The following is a 5,709-nucleotide window of genomic DNA, read 5'->3' as shown; positions in this document are numbered from 1 at the left end:
TAATTGTTACGGTCTGTCTCGACTCTCGATCGGAGACTATTCTGTCCGATCTCTCGTCGACATATTTTTGATCCGAATTCTTGGACTGAAAAAGTTTGGTCCAACCTTAGGTCGAAAAACTATCAGTCCTAACTCCTAGTTGGTATGCCACACTCTCTGATTTTTTTCTCGAAAGTAGATTGATCGGGCAAGATCCAAAAGGCAGGCACCAACTGATCATAGCTGTCAATGCTATCTGGCTATAGCTGTCAATGCTATGTGGATGTAACCGTCTGATCCTGAAAAATTTTTTCAGTTGTAATCATCTGATCCTGAGAATCACAACCAAATAATTGCACCAAATTTGACTAGTCTGTTTATCGAAAATGGTTATACAGCTGTTTCCTCTATAAATACTCAAATCTCGAGGATTCAGATAAGTAATCTATCTCAGAGAGCTAAAATTTTGTTTCTCTATTTGTGCATTCTGACTTGAGCATTGAAGGGTTCTCATCGGAGTGTAATCCTTCGGTCCGAACTTTTTTGTAGGTTGCTTCAGTATTGTATTTCTTAATTTTTTGACGTCAACCAAAAATAAGCCGCAACAAACGGCATTTAAGCAAATCAGTATCCAATACCATTCTATATATTAAATCTGTTCTCTTAATTTACACAAAATGTTGCTATCCAGAGAGGCGCTACGTACCAAATTCCTATCCCCCGCAGTTGTTAGTAATGGTGGCCCAAACTCTTTTCCATAACCTTTCCGTCTACGTAACGGACATGACTGCCTAAACAATAACGTTTTATGCCGGGCACTGGATTCCCGTAGCCGGCTTCTAAACCGTTATAACGATAATAACCTCCATTATGTTAAACCAAGAACCGAGATTTCTGCTACAGTGAAGGTGAATCACCCGTCCGGTAAAGGTAATCCAAACTCTGAGGTTTAAAATCCGGGAAACCCCTCCGCTCCAAAGACTCTCAGTCGGTGGTCTGAGATTCTCGTCGGCTACGTATAGGCCCCCCGGTCCACTCCGTGGCCCTCTAGACACCACTCCTCTCTACTACATCCAAGATCGAGATCCCGTCGCCGGCGATGGTCGCCGGCATGGAGGGAGCCGATTACCTGCACCGTTTCGTGGAGGAGGCGGACTGGTACAACGGTATTGTGCTCGATGCCCTCATACCGGGCGGTTCCTGGAAGCGCCTCCCCCGCCCTATTCAGTCTTGGCTCCGCAACTACCTCGGCGGCACCATCCTCTACTTCGTCTCCGGCTTCCTCTGGTGCTTCTATATCTACCACTGGAAGCGCAACGTCTACGTCCCACAAGGTCTCTCTCTATCCTCTTCCCTTTTAGTAATTTTTGAACCCATACTGTTTTCTTGATGTTTCTTGCTGAGACCTCTGACGAAGATTCTATTCGTAATTTGGTTTCGATTGGTTTCTTATTTGTTACATTTGATTGGATGACTGATTTTGGGGCGTTTGGAACATGTCGGTTGGGGATCGGCACCGTAATCTTTTATTTTATTAAAGAAAACGCGAGATTCTGTTAATGCTTTTCTTATTCTTGATCAATCTCTTTGTTTTTTTTTTCCCCTGAAATGGTTTTTGCGCGATTTCGATTTCCTTATTAGGTGGTTTACCTGATGGGAATATTAGATGTCTCTTTACGCCCATATGATGCTTTCTTACGGAGGATATGGAGTTTTCTTGTAGTCGTCGGTCTCTAGTCTTCACATGGGCTGTCTTCAGACACATTTTTTTTTTTTCTCATGTTGGGACCGCAAGTGGCTGGACCTCATTTTGGCTTGATGCGGACTTTGATATGGAATGAATGCTTTGATTTGCCAAAATTTCTATCCATGCTATTGTAGGGATGACCGTTGAAGATTATTAACTTATTGTGCGGTGAAATCAGCATCGTTGTGTTGTCTATAGCTTGATCTCAAATGCCTGTGTATGAGTTTTAGAATAAATTACGGGCTGTTTGTGGCTTTGTTTAGCGGACATATTTGTTTGACTTCTTCTATGTAGATGTTAATTTCCTGGCTAACCATGCAGAGGTGATTCTCTGTAACTGTGTTGCAATGTAACACTTTGAGAACTAGGATGGGTGGAATCCGGCCAAATATTGGAATACGGATGGGATCAAACTAAGGTCTCCTGTGTTGATACATGAGTCTTTGCAAACCCAGCCCGTTACCACCATCAGGGCCCGCAATGGCATGGATTTTAACATCTACATTAGTTTATTCAATGATTCTGTGGCCATTGTTGATGGGGCAGGATGGTAAACATCATCATGATGGAAATCTTGCTTGCAATTAGGAAGTTAAGATTTGCAGAATTCATGTTTCATTACCTTTCCACTAGCAGCCAAATCATTATCTTCTTACCCTAATAGTTGATTTGCTACTTTGCAACTGTTAACTGCCCATTGTTTGTGCACCTTCATGAGAATATTAACAATTTCTAATGGGACTGATGCCTTCAAAGTTGGTACACAAAATTTCTCCATTAAACTATCAAAACTAAATGGACAAAAAACTCTGGCATTCGGTCTTTCCTTCTAAGGGTCACTGGACTAGTTACCTCTCTTAGAAGTCTGGAATAATCAATGCCCTGCATTGGTCATGTCTACATCAAAATAACTATAAGGACAATAAGTTATTATGATTGATCCATAAGAAATTTGCCTTTAGCTTTTCATTTTGTCTTTCCTACTTTTTTTCTGATAAAAAGTTTCTAGTTACAGAAAGCACGTGCTTGGTATTCTGTAGGATCATTCTTTAATTTCACACACCTTATAATACTTTGTCCAAGAAAATGACTATTTACAGTGAGCATATCTGTCAAAATGTCTGTATTATGCAAATTTCTCCATATGTATAGATTATGTAACACTAGTATTTAGCATGAGCTAAGCATGTGCCTTGAGAGGAGTGGAGTCAAAGGAAAGATGGAGTAGAACTGGTTCAGGGTGAGCCATTAAGGCACCTACCTTAAGGCAGAATGTTTGCTATGCGGCAAAGGGTGTTCAGAAAAAGAAAACATGCTTTACTTCCCAGAAAAGGTGTTTAGTAAGAGAAAGACATGGTGAAGTTGAGAAGTTCTGTGTAGCTTTTGTAATTCAATTGAGACAGACATATGGAATCCCGTAGCGATGTAAAATCTTTTGTTTCTTAGGTGGAGTCAAAGTCTTGCATAGTAAAAAGCAAAAAAGAATATGGAAGTGTGAAGTCCAAATAAGGGTGGAAATGCATATTAGGGTTCCATTATATGATAGCATACACAGGACAAATACACATATGGGGATCCAGATTAAATGGAGACATCATTTCACTGTTTCAGTTCCCTCCTCTTCTTTTTCAACCATAAACCTTTTGTGTCTCTGGCAAATTTGCCCCATGTGTATACATTGTTTATTATAGCACAAAGACAAATGTGAGGATCCATAATACATGGAGACATGCTATTCCGTGTTTCCGTATTGCTCTCTTCTTTTCCACTGCAAACCTTTGGTCTCTTTATGTATATCTTTTGATACTGTGCTTGTGTCTGTAAGCATATGGCTTATGTACGAGAGGTGTGTGTGCATGCCTGTGTGCACGTCTCTTTGTCACAATCAAATAATGATTAATTTTTCCTCATTTAAATTTTCGTTCATTCTGCTTCCCCTGCATATGTTATTAATCGCATAATTATTGCAACTTTCTTTTGATCCTTGATAGATTTCATTTGTACCATATTTTCTCAATTTTGTTTTGTTTTCTCCCAGCTGACTTTACAAGTTTTCAGCTCCTTTGGGTGTACATGGATAGAGATGGAAATTCATGCATCATTTTGGTATACAAAATCCAGTTTAGCATTATGGAAGCGGTTGACTAATTACTTAAAAGTTCATAGATATATGTGAGTTTCCCTAAATCTTCACAAGTAACCAATGATGCCTTGAATAGTCTATCATGTGTTGAATGGTCTTTTCAGGTTGACAGTGCACATCTTTTTTACCACTTATAGGCTTCCTTTAATCTTCATTTCTGCAAAACGAGATTTCTAACAGAATTTGGAGGTTTAGCTTTCTGAATCTGGCAATGCTGTCTGCATTACTGAGTATTTGTTTAATTCCCTGGTATCTGCAGATAGATTTTTACATGTTTGACGTCATATCTTTTCAAGGCAGATGCAGATGGGTTTCATATAAAGAAAGTAATATTATGTGTCACTTATTCCTCCTCCTCCTTTCCCTTTTCCCCACCCACATTTCCTTTTCGAAAGGGTATGCAGATGCCTTCCCTTAAATTCCTTCTGCTAAAACTTAAACATCTCCATTCAAGCATACTATTAAAAAATTATTTTTTTTTCTTATATAAAATGTCACATGACTAGCTTCTTCAAGTTGAAAATATTTTAGGATGTGGCATGGGAGAAATTATTTGCAGCATAATATTCTTTATTTGTCTTTATGTCAATCGAGAGGACATCACTGGTTTACATGAATCAGTTAAAAGGGCTCGTTTGATGCTTGCCTCATCTCACACCTCAATGCAGGCTCTCAAAGAATGCCTTGAGGCTTGATGCCTGAAGCATGTCCTGAGCCTTATACGGAACCTTTTACAGAAGACTTACAAAGTAGGATATTAGTTATTTTCACATCAAATGGAAGGAAATCATCAATTGTGTTTTTCTATATGGACTCTAATTCCATATTCAATTTGGCTGTTGTACAATACAAGATTTTTGGAGATATCAGAATGGGATGGCAATGGAACAAAAACAATTTATTTTTTCGATATATTTGGTTTTGTAATTAAGTTTCCACATAAAAAGACTTATGTTCCTTCGTTGCTTTTCTGACATGGATTTTCTAGATGTTTCTTTTGTAAAAAAGAAAATTCAAGAAGCTTATGCTTTAGAAAAGCCATATTGTCTTTGAGTGGCCAGATTGTCACTATGCCCAATCTTAAAAAAAGACTTTCACTCTTGATGGATTTATTGAGCTTTGATATAACACTAGTAGTGAACCCTTGTTGTCAAAAACATAGACGACTCAAAATAATTTCTTGTTAAGGTAATAAGAAGTCCTAAGGGCAATAAAACATTCAAATGTATGGTCTCTGCTTGACTAGAATGAAAATTTAGCTTTTTGTAAAATTCCTTCTCTTAAATTTGCTGGGCACTATCATGTCATGTTGGCTACTGTAGGGTTCGACTGCTTTTAAGACTTGTGGCCTTGGCTTGACTAGAATGAAAATTTGGCTTTTCGTAAAATTCTTTCTCTTAAATTTGATGGGCTCTATCATGTCATGTTGGCTACTGTAGCGTTCGACTGCTTTTAAGACAATGTACATGTAGTGATTTTTCCTAGATTATATGGTACTCATTATATCCACATTTCCCCTTATTGAGTCTTAGCAAGTTGCATCTCCACCTATGACAAATTTTCTAAAATTGCTTGGTTCACTTGGTCTTGGAGGAGAAAAAAATTCAGCAGGGCTGTACCATACAGCTAATGACAACTGATCATTTAATTGGCATGACCCAAAACCAAGAAAACCATTACTGGTCCTGAGTGTGACATATAATAATTTGATAAGTGATAATGAAATCATGATCCACAAATTTTGACATTCCATAAATAATTTCAACAGCAAAATAATATTTGAAAATACATTCAGAGTTGTGATAATCGCAAATGGCAAGTAGCTACTAAAATCTTTACT

General features: G+C 38.2%; 1 protein-coding gene across 2 annotated transcripts in view; it reads left to right on the top strand.

Annotated features, from left to right (window-relative positions):
* The first annotated feature begins 953 nt into the window (after positions 1 to 953).
* The window catches only part of LOC105048406 (delta(7)-sterol-C5(6)-desaturase), a 13,529-nt gene continuing 8,773 nt past the window's right edge, over positions 954 to 5,709 (top strand). Inside the window, exons 1-2 of one of the 2 annotated variants that reach the window (XM_073261466.1) lie at positions 1,097 to 1,313; positions 3,765 to 3,898. Coding sequence is in view for 1 of the 2 variants with exons in the window: in XM_073261464.1 (XP_073117565.1) it covers positions 1,079 to 1,313 (235 nt within the window). In the remaining variant the exon portion in view is untranslated. Of the gene's footprint in view, positions 1,314 to 3,764; positions 3,899 to 5,709 lie in introns of both variants that reach the window. The other variant, XM_073261464.1, reaches the window with a different exon arrangement.

Source organism: Elaeis guineensis, chromosome 7 (genome assembly GCF_000442705.2).
Source record: "Elaeis guineensis isolate ETL-2024a chromosome 7, EG11, whole genome shotgun sequence".
NCBI lineage: Eukaryota > Viridiplantae > Streptophyta > Magnoliopsida > Arecales > Arecaceae > Elaeis > Elaeis guineensis.
Note: the sequence above shows the minus strand (reverse complement) of the source record. Positions and strands in the feature narration are given on the sequence as shown.